This window comes from Phyllostomus discolor, chromosome 1, assembly GCF_004126475.2.
Source record: "Phyllostomus discolor isolate MPI-MPIP mPhyDis1 chromosome 1, mPhyDis1.pri.v3, whole genome shotgun sequence".
Lineage (NCBI taxonomy): Eukaryota > Metazoa > Chordata > Mammalia > Chiroptera > Phyllostomidae > Phyllostomus > Phyllostomus discolor.
The window spans coordinates 67,835,956-67,855,619 of NC_040903.2; the positions used below are offsets into that span (position 1 = coordinate 67,835,956).

The window sequence follows — 19,664 nt, forward strand, 5'->3', positions numbered from 1 at the left end:
TGTGGTTGTACTCAGCGGCTTCCAGCAGAGGAGTGGTGGATAAATACTTCTGGCAGGAAACTGTAGGACATACAGAGATACAAAATTTTGTACCAGAAAGCTGGTAACGCCGTACTTAACACTCCCTACTCTTCCCAAATTCAGGAAACCCTCAGCCTCTAGGACCTCGGGAGTCCCGCCGGGTCACGGGGCGGGGCGTGGCTTTGGCTAGTGGACCGCCGCCCTGGATTGGCTCGGAGGACCGGCCCCCAGCCAATCAGGCATGGGGGCGTTGTCCAAGGGCCGGGCTACTGACTCCAGCCTCCCGCGAGGTGCGTTCCCGTGTGCCGGGCGTCTCTAGAGCCACGCTTTCTGCTCCGGGTAGCTGTTTTCCCTCGTCCTCCGGACCGGAGGACCACGTGGAGCATGGCCTCGGTCACTGTTGCAGCAGCTGGACGGAGCCTTGGTCGGGCCCCTCCACTCCTCTTCCGGCGCGGCTACCAGACGGCAAGGGGTGTCTATGGCTACCGGCCAAGGAAGCCCGAGAGCCGGGAGCCCCAAGGCGTCCTGGCGCGCCCGCCAGGTCCGAACTGGGGCCGGGCCGTGGGCCTGGGGGCTGGGGAGGCAGGAGTCCTTCTTGTCAGGCCCGCGGTGGGGTGCTGTTGGGGAGGAGGTCGGGCTTCAGGGAGTCTGCAGTCTGCGCGCAGGACTTTAAGGAGAAAGGGTAGGTGAGGGAGCGGAAAGGCAGGAGTGGGTGTTGTCAGTGTCGGGGTTACCCTCTGTCCAGCCTCTATAATTGAGGAACTTTAAGGTTAGGGTCTGGGCGTCACTTCCACGCTTGAATGATCTTCCCGCCTTCCGAGTTAATACTTTTCTATTCTATTCCTTGGTTGTAAAGTTGTGGGAATTTAGCTCTTTGCGGAGGCGGGACTGCGGGAAAAGAAAAGTTCTAAGATCTCTCAGTTCCTGTAGTTTACCCAAGGATACATTTCAGGGCCACGTCCAAGGCTTGTGTTAGCAGGAATGTGGGGATCTTGACTGTATTGCTGGGGTGAGGAGGGCAGTTGGTGGTGTTGGATCACAGCATGGTATTTATTATCTGTCTATGTTCTCTAGTTAGCCTCTTACTTTAATTTCAGAGTTTATAATTCTACTGAATTTAGATCCCATGTTACTAGAGTTTTAATGGATTAAAGGACTTGATTATCAGTTTTTGGAGCCTGTCTCTTCTGCTGCATGCTCACTCATGTACAAGAGATTAATTTTGATTATTTGATTTATGCTCCAAAGTTATTGTATCTTTATTCATCCTCACAGAGAAGCTGAATACAGATCAATTATCAGAATAAAATCATTTGGTGTCTTTGATCCGGTGTTAGATTAACATCAAAGATCCCCTCCATCATCTAAGTACCTGACTTTTGAATCTTACACGACACACTGGAATCTCAGTATTTTGCTCTTGACCTCAGGCAACATTTGAATAAACCTGATTTCTCTCTCTTGAATGCAGTGGGGTTTCTTTAGGGAAGTATTTGGCCAACTACATTGTTAATCCCGGGAGGGTGAGATTATAGATATCTTATTTCATTTTGCAAAATGAGTGTCAAAAATTTTATATGTCAGTTTTCAAACATAAGCGTGTGTTCAAATCACTTTGAATGGTATTTAAAGTCCCAGTTTTCAGGCTTCCTTCCCACTCTCTTCCTCTGCGTTCTAATTCAGTGTTCTGGGATGAGGTTCAGAAATATGTGTGTTTATCAAGCACCTCAGGTAATTCTCTAACAGAAGGTCCATGGCCATCCATGGCCAATACTTTTATAGTCAATACGGGATATATTTGTAAAATGTGTTTGAAAATCTAGTCTTCATTTAAGATTATATTAGTGTGTGCTCAAAGCATAATTATTGTGATCTTATTTGAAGTTTTCCCTCACAGTTTGTCTCTATTTGATTCCTATAACAGCATGACAGCTGAGAAGTAACTTTGGCTTGGAAAAACCTGGGCTGGTGGCTCTTAACTGGAAGACTATATGCAAATAATCTTGGAAGATTTGGGTTGGCGTGTTTTGAAAAAAGTCTCTGGAAGTGTTGGCTTTATATATAACAACCCCTCTTCCCTCATTACTAAATTTACCCCCTTCCCAGCAGTAATGAACTTGCTTGGTGAAATTTTGAAAGTCCAGTATTGAGTTAGAACTGCAGGCCAATGGTATGATCTTGTGTGTACTGGGAGGGAAGAGTCAAAGCAATCCCAGGAAACGATTGTTTGTGGCACAGTTATAAGATCTGGCTTAGGGTATTTTGTTGCTAAGGGTGATGATTTTATTTTCTTTTTCCTTATTATTATTATTATTATTATTATTATTTTACATTTTGAATAAAACTTAAAAGTAAGTGGGCCATTTTTTAACTGTATGTATCACTTTCAAAATTACCACTGCATGTAGATCTATGACTTTTTCCTTCTTTATGGTTTAGAACTTGTCATGTTATTTTATAACTCTTAGTAGATCATTATCTCCTACTAGACTATGTGGGAGAAGGGGGAAGGAGAGTTGCATATATCACATCCAATAGTATCTCATTGGACAGAACTTGATCATCTGTCTCTACATACCTGCAAGGAAGGTTGGAAAGCATAGTCTTTCTTCAGGGTGGCCCTGTACCAGCTAAAAATTACTGTGAGGAAGAAAAGGAAAATAGATATTGGGAAGTAACTAGTAACCACCACACTTGATACTTTTGGCCACTCAAATATCCTCAGCTTTTCTTCCCATACAAAGAACGTGTTCATCTCTTTCCATTCAATTCCTAAATCCAGCTCAAAGTCCATTATCGCTGGAGAATGTGTGGTTGGGCTTGGACTCCTCATGGTCTGGAATTTTATGAACTGCCACCTACCCTGTATATACACATATAATATATAAAGAAAACTTCCATTTGTAGAAAGAAAGAATGAGGAATCTGTAGCAGCCACTGGTACAGTTACCAGTTACCAAGTCCTATTGTGGAAGAATGATAAAAGCTCCTTGATATGGCTCTGTAGTAAGTTCACGAATTTATCTGGCCCTTCAACTCTATCCTTTGCCCATTCCCCTGGCTTTGCCTTATGGGTTCTTCGTTATCCATTATCTTCTGTGGTCATAACTGACGTGGACATGCCCTCCTTGGGGACTGCACCCTTTCACAGTCTATTTTGATGAGGTTAGGAGCTTGAGAGTTACTTCAGAGGGTCATCAGGTACAGGATATTTTTCCTGGCCTGAATTGGGATTTCTTTGGTAGTTCGATTTTCGTGTAAAATTCATAGGTCTGCAACCTTTTTGCTTCTGGTCATTCCATAAGCAATTTGCCCAGTGAAAGATCTCACCTAGACCTAATATTTAAGCCAGGAAACTCTAGTCTTTTATTTACTGCTTCTGTGTTCTACCCATTCAGCTCCCTAAATTTAATGTTTTTTTTACCTTGAGATCAATCAAAATAATAGGCTTGAGTGGGAAGGCAACACTTTTTCATTGGATCTTGAAGTCTCAGCTGGCTCTACTTGTCTACCAGAGAAAGCTTACCAGAAGGTACTTGATGAAGGATTTTGTCTGTTCTCTTATCTCCTGTTAGACACCATTTTCAAAATCACCTTTTGTAATTCTAATTGTCCAGACTTGCCAGGCTGTGCCTTCTAGGTACTGAGACCTTAGACAGAGAATATCTGCATGCAGAGTGAATTTCCTGCCATCTCTTTTTGCTGCTTAGCTAGCTCCAACTTGACCTCATCTTTCTCTCTAGGCTTTCCTGAAAGTGACAAGAAACAGTGAACGCATGCTACTGAGTTACAGGCTCTGTGGGCATGTAGTCTGCCTTTCAGGTTATTATAGGTGACACTTTTACCAAATGTTTGGTTAGATAGCATAACACTGCTCATCAGCTTTCTATTCTGGATTATATAGGTCCATGGTACAGACTGCCTGGCTGTTAAGCCAGTCGTGTATTTTAGTTCTATTTTGGCAGCCACCTTGGTTACCAAATTCTGTATTAGATAGGATGAGTTCAGGGACTGTGCCAGAGACCTGGAATAATAGTGACAAGTAAGATAAGTAAAAATCTAAGCTGGTATGAGAGCTTTGCTCTGTAGTGTCATGGGGGGAGGGTCTATGTTGTTCCTTCACCATCCCATGTGTGTTGCTTTCAACTCTGGTCTGAGGTGGTTCACCACTATATCCACATATTGGCCAGTAGGCAGGAAGAAAGGGGGAAGGGAAGAGGACCTAGCCAGACCCAAAAGTTGCATATAGCATTTCTACCACCTTCTTATTGGTCAGAAGTTAGTCACATGGCCACACTGGCTGCATGGAAGCCTGGAAATGTGTATCTCTATTTTGGGTGGTCATATACTCAGCTGTCTATTGCCATGACAGAGAAGGGAAAATAGATATTGGGAATTATAGCAGTCTCTGCTACAGATGTATTGTAGAACATGATCATCTCCTTCCATTCAACTCCTGAATCCAGCTCAAACATTTTCTCTGGAGAATGTGTGGTCCTCTCCATCAGGTCTGGCTGTGACTCCTCATGAAAGAGCAGATGGATATTGGGAGTAACAGCAGTCTCTTCTACAGATGTATTGTAAAATTCTAGGACAAGCACTCTACTATCAACTTTTTCACCTCATATTTCATATAAAATTTTGAGCACTGTATTTCTCAAAGTGTTACTTTCTTTTTTACTAAGTAGGATTCTAGTCTAGTCCTTTAATTCTGGTCTACTACAAAAAAGTGTTTAAACCGAGGGTTCTTACTTAACCTGAGTCCATAAACCCCTATGAAAAGATTTCAGAGGGTCTGTGAATTTTGCACAGCTCTGTATGTATATCTGTTTCTAGGGAAAGGGCTCGTGGCTTTTATTAAATTCTCAAAGAGATCCGTGACTTCAAAAAGGTAAAACTGCTAGCCTAGTTCCCTTCTTGCTTAGTTCAGCCTTTCTAAAACATTGATTTCATTCACTTATTTTCCTACTCGGGTCTCCAAAGGCTCTACTTTGCCTCTCAGAATAAAATCCAAATTCTTTAGCTTGATATTCAATGCCCTTCATGTGTCTTGACCCATTCTACCTTCTTTTTTTCACCTTTCTCCAACATAAATGCCCCCACATTCCAGCCTTTACCCAAAGTTCTTTCTCATTCTGTGCCTTTTTACATTTTACCCATTCTCCATGGCCCAGCCCCATTTCCATCCCCTCCATGATATCTTTCCAGACCACACCAGGATTTCCTGATCTGGACTCCCCCAACTCTCAGTATGGAGCTCTTTGGACTCTTGAAATTTTTGTGTGTGTTATTCTATGTAGGGACCATCTTCCCACATTTTAAGATTCTACCTGGTAAAGACTAGTCTTACATTTTTCTCAGCTCTACGCTTAACTGAATACTTATTAAATGATTTATTCCTATTAAGACATGGAAATAAGGTTCTGTATATGCAATTTGTTTGTGACAGTGCATTTGAATTGTGCATGTACAACCATAACCTCAAATGCCAAGAAAGGAAGCACTTTATATATTTGGTAATCTAATATATTACTATTACTATATTAGTAACAGTATATACTATGTTTCAGAAAAAAGTAATAACTTTTTTGCTGATGAAGGCCATTAAGACTTGGGTTTTCCCTTAAACTCTGTGTAAATGTATGCTTATTGTCAATTCCATTAATTAGAACAGCAGGCTGATAAGGCCAAGGACATGATTTGTTGGGCTCTAGTCTTTTTTATGTCACCTGTCACTTCTCCTAAAAGTTTGGCTGAGAGGAATGACTGAGTTGGTGTGATGAATCACATACATAACTTTTCAATACTGGCAAAGGAAATCAAAGGACTGAAAATGACTTATGGCATCCTCCAACGTCAAAGGTGACGTAAGAAGAGGGAGAAGCTATGGTCAGAGTTATGGTTTCTCCCTTCTCCCCTTTGCCCTTCACCAGCCATTTTTCTTCATATGTTTATCTTGGCTGAAAATCATTGCCTTCATAGGATGACTACATCATTCACTAAGACTTCCATTGTATTAGGCTTTAAAGAGATATTGAATTTGATTCTTGTAAACTTTTGGGTGGCCGTGGTTTCACTAGTTAAAATTTGACCTGTGGTGAGTGTTCTTTGTGGCCGACTATTAGTAACAGTGTGTACTTTAACCTCTGTAAACCTCAATTTCCAAGTAAACTTGAACTTATTTATCAACAATCCCAATTTAAAATCGAGGTGGGTTTAGAAGTGTTGATTTACAGATATAAATTTCACTAAGAAAGATGTGGGATATTAAAAAAATGGCAGAATATAGTGATCATCAGGGGGTGGGAGCCGTAGGGTTCCAAATAGTGTTCAATGGTTACTGACTGTGGTGGTAACCACTAACCTTAGTAGTTGAAATGAGCGGTTGTAGGTATGTTGCATATTAGAAATAACAGGAGACTTTATTGGAGTCATAGGGAAAATGGCTGAACAAAATTTTACTGCATTAGAGATTTTTTAAAATCTAGATAATTCTGGAATACAAGTGCTGACCAAAAAGGCTAATGACATTAGCTCTTGTACTTAAAATGTCTCAGAGGCTTCTAGTTTTCTCAACTCTTGCTATAGGCTCCGCACTTCTCTTTTCAATTTTTTTTAATTTCACTTACAGTTGATATAAAGTATTATATTAATTTCAAGTATTTCTATGTTGTAGAATTTTTGTTATAGCATAATCAATAAAACACTTCCTAATTTCAAATTTCAGCTTCCTAATTACCTATGTCACCCTTTGCAATTCACTAAACCTCTGCAGTTTACTCCTCTGCAATAAGGACACCTATCTCAGGGTTGGTGCAAGGACTAGGTGAGATGATGTGTGTGAAAAATCCAGCACAGTGAGTAACAAAAGTTAGCACTCAGTAAATGGTCACTGTGATTTATTGTCAATCTGTAAAGGATTAGGAAAAATAGAAAAGACCAGGACAAGGTTTCTATTTAAAGTCTGGCTTTTTGTTTTTGTTTTTCTAAAAAGTAAATAACTGGCAAAATAAATTTATTTTATAAAGATACTGTGTTTGAGATGGGAAAGGAGAGTATGATATGAAATTAACTCAGTTGCACAGCCTAGGTCTATCTGAATTTGGTGTACAGAATATAGTATTCTGTACAAAGTCTTGCCTTTTAATGTGGTTATCTATGAAGTTCCTACGTTGAAGCTGGAGGCAGCCATCTCATTTTTATAGGGTTCTAAGGGACTCCAGTTATGAAATTCCCTTTTTGGGAGTCTTCAGTGTCTTTTCTACTTGCTTTAATCATATGCTGTCTTGAATGGAAATAGACTGTGGATATGATCTAGATATTTTGAGGGGGAGGCTATTTATGACTAGATGATGAAAATGAATTGTATTGAATTTTAGTTTAAGCACTATTCAGTTCCCCCACCATGTTTGCTCACAGCAGCGAACAGAGTAATTGATGTAGATATGCCTATCATAATTTATTTTTTTACTTCCTGCATTAGCTAAGATTCTTTTGGTCACAAGCAACAGAAACCAACTCTGGCTATTTTAAGCAAAGAGGGGACTTGATTTTAGAGATACAGGGCTCTTCGAGAACTGAAGGATGTGTGGAGTAAACCAGAGCTAGCTCTGAGAATACTGGCAGAAGCTGTGTGTGGGCTAATTGGGCAAAGCTGTTAGTGTACTCGGCTCCAGTGTCACCCATAACATGTGCCGGGTGTCCTTCAGACCACACCACATTTGGACTCAGCATGTAGTTGTACTCAAGGCTAAGATTTGTTATAGTGATGTTACAAGGATCCACAGCTGGATCAGAATGGAAAAATACACAGGAATGGTCTGGAGGAACCATTGTGCATGCTTTAGTACACTCTCTCCCACAACGGGTGGCAGAATGCACACCTCGTCAAGTGACAAAAACACTCCAACATATGTGAAGTGTTTCTGCCCAGGGAAGCCCTTTAGAGTCTCGGCACCCAAGGTTTTTATTGGGAGATGTTTCTGTAAGCACCCTCTACACATGCCAAAATTCCAGATTCCCACTAGAAAAGCAGGTATTCAGCATAAACCACGTTGTTTGCACAATCTAGGCATAGTGCCATAGTGCTTGATCTGTTAGAGACAGATGAGGACATTTCTGAAATCTAGATTCCCAGACACCAGCCAAAGACCAACCTTGTCTTGGGCTCTTTTCTCCTAACTTATGTCTCAGTTCTCAGTCTCAAGTTCTGGAAAGATCAAATCTGATCCACCTTGACTGAGGTGTCTTTGGAATCCATGAACTTGTAGGGAGGCAGAATGGAGAGATGTAGACATGGCCACTGGAACCCACCCCCTGGAATGGGACGGTGCAGTTCTCAGAAAAGAGGGCTCCACGTGAGCAAAAAGAATATACTTCAAGTCTCGAGCGCTCTGGAAAACCTTCATTATGAGGGTTCTGTGACTGCCTCAGGGCTTCCTTCATTCAAGTGATAACACATTTCCTGAGCATCTACTATGTGCCAGTCTCCGGAGCCAGAATCATGCCTCTAATGTTTTGTCTTGGAGAAGAGTGTGCATGTGTTCTGTTGTTGTTTTCTTTATTTCCTCTGGCTTTGTGAGGTTTAACTTAAATTCCTCCGGACTTTCAGAGATATCATGAGTTCTAAATTGTTTGGATAGTATTATGCCTAACATACAGATATTCTTTTTTCTGTTATAGTAACTCTTTCATTTATATGGTAATAGGAAGTTATTTTAATGAAGACTGTATTCTGTTGCTGTGCTCTCATCCTCTTAAATATTTTTATTTCTTTTGTATTTTATATTTTTAAGTATTCTAACTTAATTATTTTCATTACATATTTCATTATTTTAAATACATAAATATTTTGTAACAAATACTTCATTATTTGCTACAGCAGGAAAACAGCAGGAGCACTTCTATCCAATGGATTTGAAACTAGAAGTTGGCCAATTAATTTTTCAGAGTCATTGAAGCAAGGATTATCATAAAGGTGTGAGACATGCTTCAAGTTATTTTAACTTAAATATTTGTATTTTTGTTTACATCCATGCAAGTATTTAAAGAGAACTTGTGAAAGCGATCTGAGTGCAAAATCTTTCTAGATGTTTATAATTTCTCTCCTAATATTTTACTTTTTCCCACAGCAACAGGTTTAGGAACAAATACAACTGATTTTTACCACCATTTAGTTAGCTGGTGAGGGCAGACATGCAGGTGCACTGCAGAGACCCCACTGGTCAGAAGCTTTTGGAATGCAGCTGGGCAGCAAGCATGTTCAATGGATACAATTTAAGGTGCTCTAATGTACATGTCCACTGTGGAAAACCTAGAATATATGATAAACAAGCAAAAAATCAGAAATTTTGACGTAGGGTAATTTACTCAGTTTTTAGTCTGTTTCTTTTATATATACGAAATATATACAGGATGTGGCAAACAAAAGAAGATTTATAATTGTGAGTATGTGAAACATAGAGTTAATTATTGTATTATTATTAATTATTTTATTATTTTCCATATGAACAACTGTAAACTTTTGTTCCATCCTGTGTGTGTGCGTATATATGTGTGTGTGTGTCATATATATATGTATACAAGAACTTTTAAAGAACCTTTAATGATGGTTGTCTCATAAAGGCCACTGTTTCTTAAAAATACATGCTTTCCTTGGCTCTCTGGCATTACAAGATCCTGGTTTTCCTACTAACAACCTCATCACTTTTGAGGGGGGGGGGATGCTCTTTCTCTTCCTCATCTCTAAAATATTGGTGCTCTATGGGTCTGGTCTGCCCAGGGTCACCTTCTCAATTTACTTTCTTTCTGGGTAATCTCCTCTACTTTCCACGACTTCCAGTATCATCTACAAAACTCCATCTTTAGTGGGACAAGTCCAATAGTAAATATACAGGATTACCATCAACACTCTCATAGCAATCTAGTAGCCCTCTTGAAAACATTCTCTCAGTAAACAACAGCTTACAGAGGTCACTGCACCAGTTTCTAAATGCTCAACAGCCAGGCTTTTAGTGATACTCTAGAACACTTACATGGGAGTTGGCACAAAAGAACAATGTTTCAGACATGATCTGTCTGGATTTTAGCCATAAATATAAAGATTTCCTACTTCATACAATAGCAAATGAGAACTTGAAGACAGTTCAGAATAGAACCATATGGGAATGTAAAACTAACCTCCATTCAGAAATTAGTTCACTTACTGGGCTTGTTTGATTAGTGTATTAGACCTAGTGTGGGTCCTCCTAACCACAGTATTAGTGCAGACACACCCTTTATGTATTCAATACATCTCTGTTCTTTCTTCTAAGCCTGTGCTAACATGTATACTTTGAAGTATGCTAAACACAAACCCAGCAGCTGTATAACTTAAATCATTGCGTGGCATGTTAAAAAAAACGGTCATTAAATATTTGAAAATATGCTAACAGTTTTCTTTAGATTCTGAAAATAAAAATGAAAAATTTAAAAATGTTCAGAAAATTGTGTGCCCTCAGTAGCACAACTGCCCATCCTCGGGGATTTGTGCTCACTTTGTGTAGACCTGCCTTGGCAAACTAAAGGTTAACCGAATGTGGGCCTGAGGGATTTTTACGCCCAAATTTTAGGACTTGCCTGTGGAAAGAAAAGAAAAGCAGCTTTTGGCTCAATATGAAATCATCTCAGAAGTGGATTCATTGAATGATAATGGTTCCTTTTAAGTAGAGACTGGGAGATCACTCATTTAGGGTTTTACAAAGGGGATTTTTTTTTTTTTGCATTATGTGAGTGACATGATAATTTCTCGTCTTTCCCTCATCTAAGATTTCATGAGCCTGTGAAATAACTACCTGGATCTTTAAGAAATCAAAAAGGAAGTATATGTGGAGATAGTCATAAGGGAGTGGGGATAAGTGGAAGTGGGCCAAGGGGGGATAAATGAGGACAGAAAGAGACTGCTTTGGGCAATGAGCACATGATGCAGTGTGTAGATGGTGTTCTGTTGAATCGTACACTTGAAACATCCATGGTTTTGTGACCAATGTCACCCCAATAAATTTGATTAAAGATAGCAAAAAATAAACATAAAAAATAAAAATGGGAAGATGGGAAAAAAGAAATAAATGTAACATTGATTTTGTAGTTCTACCTATGTGTTCTTTTTATGTAAAATGTTAGAAAACATCTTAAACAGTAATTAAGATGACTAATTGTCCATAATCTCAGCATTGTAAGGGTTTGTTTGTTTGTTTTTTTCCAATTTGGGGAATTCCCCTTTAATATTTATTCATGTGCATTGTTATTTTATAAAATACACTTTTAGCTCTATTTATATTTTTTTGGTGATTTTAGTCATCATGAGATAAATGTAAAGAAATAAGTGTGTTTTCCTGGATTCTGATAGTCTTTAGTCCTGAAAACCACTGGCAGATGTGGTAGGTGGGAACAGTGCATTAAAAATATCTAAGGCCACAAAGGCTTCTTTGAAAAACTGATTTTTGTGGTCTGTGGGCATTTCCTAAATTGCCTGTATTGCTTTCTTTTTCCTCTAAATTAGTTGATCATGGACTTGCCAGGTTGGTGACAGTATATTGTGAGCATGGTCACAAAGCTGCCAAAATCAACCCCCTCTTCACTGGCCAAGCCCTGCAGGAGAATGTGCCTGAAATCCAAGCTCTTGTGCAGACCCTACAGGGACCCTTTAATACCACAGGTAAAGCCTGTCGACACTAGACCTTCCATGTACTAGTTACCTGCCAACGGAGGTGGGGCTTCTTTCTCTATTCTTGAAAACCCTTATGCCCACTGGAGCTTCAAGCACTATCAGGGAGAAGGAGTCGTGAAGTTCTAGAATGGTTTTCTGATAGGGCCCATTTTCTCTGCATTCAAAACTCCATAGACAAATGGCTAATAGGTACATGAAGAAGTACTTGGGAAAGTGCATATCAAAACCACAATGAGATATTACCTCACATGTTCGCAAGGATGTGGAAGAAAGGATTCCTTGACCCTTTTTGTGGGAATGTAAGCTGGTGCAGCCACTGAGGAAAACAGCATGGAGATTCCTCAGAAAATAAAAATAAAACCATCACATCATCCAGCAATTCCACTTTTGGTTATTATCCAAAGACATTGAAATCAGGATCTTGAAGAGATATCTGCATTCCCATGTCCATTGCATCATTGGTCAATCAATATCAAAGATCTAAAATTATTGTAAGAAACCATACACAATATAAAGTAAATGTTGGTTTAACTCATGTAGGTATAGGCAAAAGACTGATAACTGATTTGGTGCTGAGCTAATGACGTACAGCAAACTTTCCCTTTCTTTGACTGAGTATCAGGGAGATTTCCTTATACCTTAAAATGTTGCTTTGCCATCAATATTAATTCAAATTAAGATAAACTATTCAATAATAGGCAGCTTTATATATATTATTAAGACTTGAACATTTTAGTTGATAGATAGCTGAGATAAAGGTAGGAGAAAAAAATTGTACCTATAAAGCAAGTGAAAAGTAGGTTTGAAATTTTAGTTGAAATGACTATACATGGAGGGTTTTTAGTGGGGAAGGGGTGGGGAAGAGTGAGGGGAAGGTACAGGAAATAAGAAGCATAGTTGGTAGGCATAGAGTGGACAGGGAGAGGTTAAGAATGGTGTAGGAAACAGAATTCAAAGAACTTACGTGTACAGTCCATGGACATAAACTAAGGGGGGTAATGCTGGAGGGTTGTGGGGTGCAGGATGGAGGGGGGATCAAGGAGGAAACATTGGAAAAACTGTAATAGCATAATCAATAAATATACTTTAAAAAATAAGTGGTACAGTATTATAAATAAATAAATAAATAACTATAAAATCAAAATTTGACACAAAACAGTATGGCTCTGTCCTTGTGAAATTTTTTTTCCTCTTCTAGTTTTACTACCTTAGGGCTTTTGATCATATTTTTAGTTTTGCTTTTAGAAACATGTAGGTGACCATTGATAGTGGCCTAAGTTATTCACAATGAAATGCTCTGAATTGAAGTAATTATTTTGGTATATTCTATAATTAGTTACATGGTTGATACTTCTTTAAGAGGATCCCTTTGATTCCATTTCATAGGATTATTGAACATGGGGAAGGATGAGGCCTCTCTTGAGGAAGTATTAGCCTATCTCGACCAAATCTACTGTGGGCAGATTTCCATCGAAACCTCCCAACTTCAGAGCCAGGAGGAGAAAGATTGGTTTGCCAAGCGGTTTGAGGAGATGAAAAAGGAGACATTTACCACAGAAGAGCGAAAACATCTGTCCAAACTAATGCTAGAATCTCAGGTATAAAAGCAGTAGCTAATATCAATGGAATAAGTCAGCTTATTTTGTACAAAGATATATAAATACTGAAGAGAGGGAATTAGGCATTAAATCTCTGACCAGACAATAGACAACAGACAATATAAAACACACCACTTTATTCCATGTAGGAAAAAATAGATCTCCAAACAATGGAGCTGTTAGTTCTCCTCAGAATCAGAGTACTTTTTATATACATATTTGTCTATTCACTCTATAAAAGATCATAAAATCCTTAAGATCTTCTATTTTTATTACCTGAAGTGATAAAAAAAAAAGAAAACTATACATGGAAGACAAACCAATGTGAATTAATGGAATTGAGTATCAGGACTATGATTAGGACTCTGGAATATCAAGATGACAAGAAATTTATTCCCAATAACTCATATAGTGGCTAGCTCGCAACCTTGATAAAATAGTACTGTAGAGCCAGGTACTAAATAAAACTCAGGTTCTGGCTGGTTGAGACAGCGGAAATCTGAGGCCTGACCTCTACTCTGAAAGAACACACATCTAAGGAGGTTCCTCTTGGGCTAAATTATTCTAACTCTCAGGTTATTTCCTCTGCATCCACTCCTGTGGTCTGGTGTTCTTGGCAAGGCTTTCCTGCTGGACTCTGGGTGACTTATGTCTTTCTCTGGGGCAGGTAGTGAAGGGGCACAGCTGCAGCCACTTAAGGTAATGCAGGGTCTTCTTAACACACATAAATGTGTCTGACTTTGAGCTAAGTACTTGGCCATCTTCCTGTAACTAATGTGTCTGATATGATGTTTCATAGGAGTTTGACCACTTTTTGGCCACCAAGTTTGCCACAGTGAAGCGATATGGAGGCGAAGGAGCTGAAAGCATGATGGGCTTTTTCCATGAGTTGCTGAAAATGTCGGCGTACAGTGGGATCACTGATGTCATCATTGGGATGCCCCATAGGGGGAGACTTAATTTACTGACAGGCCTTCTACAGTTCCCGCCAGAGGTAAGATACTGTCTATGACTACAGTATCTGTTACAGTTACTACAACTGTAACAGAATAAAACCAATGATAATAATTCCTTTTAGAAAACCCACTAAGCTGCCCTGGCTGGTGTGGCTCAGTGGATTGAGTGCTGGCCTATGAACCACTGTGGGTTCAATTCCCAGTCAGGGCACATTGGATTGTAGGCCAGGTCCCCTGTAGGGGGCATGCGAGAGGCAACCATACATTGAAGTTTCTCTCCCTCTCTTTCTCCCTCCCTTCCCCTCTCTAAAAATAAATAAACAAAATCTTGAAGAAAAAAAAAAAAGAAAAGTGACTAAGCATATAAATCATTGGTCCAGAACCTAGCTTAGTTAATTGATGGAACCCAATGCTGCTGGTTAGAACAGGTATTTGGGTTGATTTTCTGCATATCCTTATTTGGATTCTTTCTTCTTTCATGGAGGTCAAAGATTAGTTTATTTCCTCAAGGATAATGTGAATAAATTCTGCTGTTTAACACACACTTTTCTTACTTCATAAAAATTGTTCAAACAAATGCAAATATCTATGATTTTATATAATTTTACCTTTCAAGAAGTCAATTTTACCTTCCCTTTATTTGCTGAGTTTATAGTTAATAGGTTGTACTAAAACTAATGATACACATTGTTATCTGAAGAAACCACCCAAGTGAGTGGTTTTATAGGTCATTGGTATTTCTATTCACTTCCATTCAGCTTCTCTGCTCTGTAAGTCTCTCAAAAGACTTGAGGGTCAGGACTGAAGACCTGATATCAGGAGGCATCAGAGAGATTTAATATTAATAAGGTTGTAACCATTATGCATGGATAAGCCTCATTACTGTCCTTGGCCAGGGGATTAAACACAACCACAAGTGTTAAAGGGGCTGTCAGAGTCAGATGGAGTGAATAGAGCCCACGGAAGGACGTGTTGGTCTTAAGAGTATTAGAAAATCTATGTAGTAGCATGTCCAGGGGCCAAGCTTTACCACTCTTACTCAGACCTCAGTGTTTTTGATGCTAAGAGATTAATCATCAGCTGTTAAAAGACAAATGCATTAGAAAAGATAGAGTATGACAGGATAAAGTGATTGACAAAAGGAGGCATGTGCTTGGAAACATGCAGAAATTCTTACACCCAAAACTACATTTCTAAAATATCTAAAAGAAATTATTCAAAGATGCAAAATTATTGTACATGATCAAACTTGAGACAAACACATCTGTATCTACACCATGTATGTTCCTGTTTGCAGATAGGTAAATAAGCTTTTGCAAATTGGAGAAGCTTTTGGGTCATTCAAACAATTTGTCTAATTGAGGATAACATGCTGTTTCGGTAAATATTTTGGTCAGAGGCTCAACTTTGTTACTCTTTTGCCAAGAACCTTTAACAATTTAGTTAACTTCTCTTGCTTGTTCACTTTAAAAATGGGTAGTGGCATCTACCTTGTAGAAGACTGAAAATGAGGTGAGAGAACATGTGTAAAGAAGTCCTTTGAACGTTGGACTTCTGTAGTTTTTTAGATGTAACTTGAGCTAAGAGTATATGTCATGCTCTCCCTAAATTGGATTAAGTTATTTTCCTCTCTACTTTTAGTGAAATTAATTCAAAAAGTTCTTTTGAAAATATATTTTAACAGGTGTATTTAAGAAACATTATTTTGCTTATTGCGAGGCAGAGGTAACTTACTATGTCATGTAAATGTTGATACTTCATTTGCGAAGATCTCCAAATAGCTCTGTGCATTTGAGCAGCTAGAAATTTGTGCCTATCTTTAAACAATGCATGGTAATAATAATTATAAAAGCATGTGCATAGTTTTTTTGTATTGTATAATTTAAATCAGCTAGTTCTTTTCTAGTCTCTATCACAATAAAAAACATTTTTACTTTATGTGTATCCACAATAGCTGATGTTTCGCAAAATGCGAGGCTTAAGTGAATTTCCAGAAAATGTCCCAGCCACTGGAGATGTCCTGTCTCACCTGACCTCCTCGGTTGACCTGGACTTTGGTGCACACCATCCCCTGCACGTGACAATGCTGCCTAATCCATCACACCTGGAAGCTGTTAACCCTGTGGCTGTCGGGAAGACTCGGGGAAGGCAGCAGTCTAGACAGGATGGGGACTACTCTCCAGACACTTTGGCTCAGCCTGGGGACAAAGTTATTTGCTTGCAGGTACTTGTAGCTTCCAGAAGTGAGACCAGAAGTTGGGAAGACAGGGGAGAAAGAATGTCCAAGTTGGTAGGTCTGAAAGGAGGTGGCAGACAGTCGAGCTTAACCTGAGATGAACTTTTGGGAAAGAAATATTCTAGGGCTATTTTAAGAATTAATAACAAATATGAGGTCTAGAGTCAAGGCAACAAACTTAAACTGTGGTTTTTACTGTGTTTTTTCTTTCTTGAGTTATAAATTAACTAAGGAGGTATTGGCTGGCCTACCTGCTGCTGCTAGGAGGACAGATATCATTACTTCTGTGACAGCATGGCCTTCTAGGGAACCACAGGGCACCCATGTATCTACCAAAGCTGTAAGAGTGGAATTATTTATTTTTTTGCTTTTTGTTTTAAAATGAAGGTCTTTGGTATTAAAGAATACAAGTTATTGTATGGGTCTTGCTTCCCCTGTTTCCTCTCCTCAGTTTTTCATAATCTAAAAGGTGTCTTTTAGAAGTTTGGATTGTGAGTCACATTTTTTTTCTATCAGTGTTTATTTAAATATGAACCCTTAATTAATTAATCATGGATATGGGTAACTAAGTCTTCAAACACAACAGAAATATATAAATCTGTAAGGCAGTATAATATTGGCTATGTATACAAATAACCACATTATCTTATTGATGTTAATTTTTCAAGTTAGAAACTTGTGGAAAATTCTTGGGAGTAGGCAGACTGGATTTTATTATGATATGGTATTTCAAAATAGAATTCTACAAATCATTAGCTAGATATATTCTCTTTACCTTTCTCTTAACTCATGATACTCTAAAATATTGTAGTCATTTACAGTTACCCACTACATGAAGCAGATCTTAAGACTGATTTCTAGCCCTGGCTGGCGTAACTCAGTGGATTGAGTGCGGGCTGTGAACCAAAGCATCGCAGGTTCGATTCCCAGTCAGGGCACATGCCTGGGTTGCAGGCCATGGCCCCCAGCAACTGCACATTGATGTTTCTCTCTTTCTCTTTCTCCCTCCCTTCCCTCTCTAAAAATAAATAAATAAAATCTTAAAAAAAAACAAAACAAAACTTCGAGAAGAAAACACAGGAGAAAATTTTAAAAAAAAAGACTGATTTCTAAAGAGGTGAAAATGGCATTTCTCTAAAGTGAGGAGAAACTGACTACCTACTTTTGTTGACTGTGTCCCCAAAATATTTTGCCCTGCTCTATGTGTGTCTTCCCTTGCTCAAGTACATGATTGTAATTTCTTGTGGGAACTCTAAATTTGGAGCCTATGAAATCATGGTGAGTGAGGTTCCTGATGCTACTTTTTCTGCATGTCTTCTGTTTATCTTAGTCCTGGACTTGGTGAAAGTGGATTCTCATGTTTCTACCCCCTCCTCACCCCAGTCAGGGTTGGCCGAGTGGCTTCCTCCTCACCCAACATTTGTTTGTGCTCATGGACCTTCAATCCTATGAAGCTTCATGGAACATAGTGGAGTGGTTTCTTTCTTGATTTAAAAAGGAAAATAAAATTAGCAAATGACACAGGAATGCTTTAGTGCCAAGAATCCAAAGCCCAGAATAAAAGGATGCAAGTTATGAACATAAGTTATGTTCTTATCAATGCCTCTACTGTGACATTTTTGTAAAGGAGCAGAAAAGGCACACATCTGTCTTTTTTGCTATATTGACCTCTTTTTTCATACTGTATTTTGCTGTGTATAATGTGCACTTTTTTGCCCAAATTTTTGAGGGGAAAATAAGGATGTGCATTGTATATAGATGTAATGATTCCATACCATGGGCATAATAATCCTGTGTATAATATACACAAAACATGGGTGCACATAATACACAGGAGTGCATTATATATAGCAAAGTACGGTAACTCCTTACCACACAAGAAATCCCATCAGCAAGGGGGCCTAAGGGTGAGGAACCCTTTCCTCCCATGTGGGCCATTGTGTGGCTGCTAGTTGGACTTACAATGTAGCACAATGTAGAAAAGACAAGGACTCTGGGACCAAAAAGACCTGAGTTCAAATTCTGCCTTTGCTGCCTTGTAGCTCAGCATGTTTGGTTCTATTACTTGTGTCCTCTGAATCTCATAGGTAAAATGAGAGTATATTATATTCCTCATTGTATTCTGAGGATTAAGTGAGAACATGTACTTAATAAATTCCTTAATCCAGGAGAGAGGCTTGAAGAGGTGGGGAAATAAGTAGGAAAAAATAGCAGTGTCACAATCACAGAAGGTCTAGCGTCTAGTGCAAGCCATGTGAAATGTATACTCTTTCTGAACCTTGGTTTTCTCGTCTGCAAAAGGGATAGTTGTGACTTCCTTACCTGCCCCCCCCCCCACCACAACCTGGTTGTTGAGTGGATTAATAGACTTATGTATAGCACCGTGGATATAATGTGAGGGCATGTTATTACTAGGTATAAATATTCCAAAATGTCAGTTATCCCTGTAGACCCTAGCAGTGGGAAGGTGTGGACTGGAAAGTTCCTTGGGCAAAGGAGTGCTTTCTCTCCTACTGCAAATATTCTACTTATATAAAAATAACTCTCTACAGGACATTAACAGTGTCATTAACAATGAACTTCTAAGTATGTTTTCTTAATTCATATTTAGCTATTTCAATTGTTATCATTAGAGCCACAAAGATTGCCTTAAGTTAGGGCATATCACATCATTTTATTCTTTAGTTCAGCATATTGGTTGTTTATGTTAATTGTCTTTTTAACACAAAGGCTTATATTCTTTTCTGAGATTTTCTAAGACCTACAATTTCCTCATTATTTGCTTTTAGCTTTTCTTAAAAAGAAATTCCCTCTTCTCTGCCACTTTTCATCCACCAGGTTTTGTGATGCTGTAATCTAGCAGACTTCAAATGTTCTGGAAGAGTAATGCATTTTAGATATCCTCTCATAATAACATTTTGTTTTTTCCTCAAAGCCTCCTGTTTCTTATGTGTGGTATGATCCCCACCCCACCCCCCACCAACACACACCTCCTCTCTTGGCTGTCACATCACTCTCCTTTACGTTACATATAGTCTAATGTAAGGGTGTTAGACTTACACATAACCACAGTCTCTTTTGGGGGTGGGGGGGTGATTAGGCAAGAGGCAGGGGTCCTTGTATCTCACTGCTGTTTCCATGGAAGT

At 39.0% G+C, this 19,664-nt stretch overlaps 1 protein-coding gene across 3 annotated transcripts in view; it reads left to right on the forward strand.

Moving 5' to 3' along the window:
- The first annotated feature begins 299 nt into the window (after positions 1 to 299).
- DHTKD1 (dehydrogenase E1 and transketolase domain containing 1) overlaps positions 300 to 19,664 on the forward strand; it is a 46,959-nt gene continuing 27,594 nt past the window's right edge. The window contains exons 1-5 of one of the 3 annotated variants that reach the window (XM_028507459.2): positions 406 to 562; positions 11,561 to 11,716; positions 13,115 to 13,326; positions 14,126 to 14,320; positions 16,237 to 16,506. In XM_028507459.2, coding sequence (XP_028363260.1) covers positions 406 to 562; positions 11,561 to 11,716; positions 13,115 to 13,326; positions 14,126 to 14,320; positions 16,237 to 16,506 — 990 coding nt within the window. Of the gene's footprint in view, positions 563 to 11,560; positions 11,717 to 13,114; positions 13,327 to 14,125; positions 14,321 to 16,236; positions 16,507 to 19,664 lie in introns of all 3 variants that reach the window. The other 2 variants (XM_036024237.1, XM_036024242.1) reach the window with 2 other exon arrangements.